At 23.6% G+C, this 601-nt stretch overlaps 1 protein-coding gene across 1 annotated transcript in view; it reads left to right on the forward strand.

Annotated features, from left to right (window-relative positions):
* Nucleotides 1-601, forward strand: part of LOC108689132 (caspase-8-like) — a 4756-nt gene that overhangs the window by 3887 nt on the left and 268 nt on the right. Inside the window, 1 exon segment of the mRNA XM_018195772.1 lies at nucleotides 174-337. Coding sequence (XP_018051261.1) covers nucleotides 174-337 — 164 coding nt within the window.

Raw genomic sequence — 601 nt, forward strand, 5'->3', positions numbered from 1 at the left:
TATTTTAAAGATTTCAATGATTTTTTGTGTTTATTTTATAATTTTGAAAAATGCACAATATGTTACAAAATTGCTTAAACATACTATACAGTTTACATTTATCAGATATGCTTCTATACATTAAAAGTGCATTCTTTTTACAATATACATACTGTAAAATATATTATTAAAGAAGTTATATAGCAGATTTTCCTTTTAGGAACTGTAAGCAATTCCTTGACAACAGATGGTTTATATGATTCTTTTGCACCCACAAAAGATATACGTCAATTTGCAAATTTTTTTATGTTTATGTCGACAATACAAGGTTTTCTATCAATACGTCATAAAGAACAAGGTAAATAGTTGAACTATATTTTATAAAGATCTATATTTTTTCTTCATTTAGTAGAATGATTCAGCAATTCTTAAATGTTCTTCAATTTTGGAATTTAAGTATTCTAAGAAACCTCTGCAATTTCAAAACTGATTTAGAATTTTTGTCTTTCTTCTCTTTAAAAAAAAAAATCGATAAAATAGCGATTTTGTTAGATGTTCGTTGATCTTCACTTCAGGATCCTTAATATTATATTAATGATATATAATCATATATATATATGTA

The sequence above is a fragment of the Atta colombica genome, unplaced genomic scaffold (assembly GCF_001594045.1).
Source record: "Atta colombica isolate Treedump-2 unplaced genomic scaffold, Acol1.0 scaffold261, whole genome shotgun sequence".
NCBI lineage: Eukaryota > Metazoa > Arthropoda > Insecta > Hymenoptera > Formicidae > Atta > Atta colombica.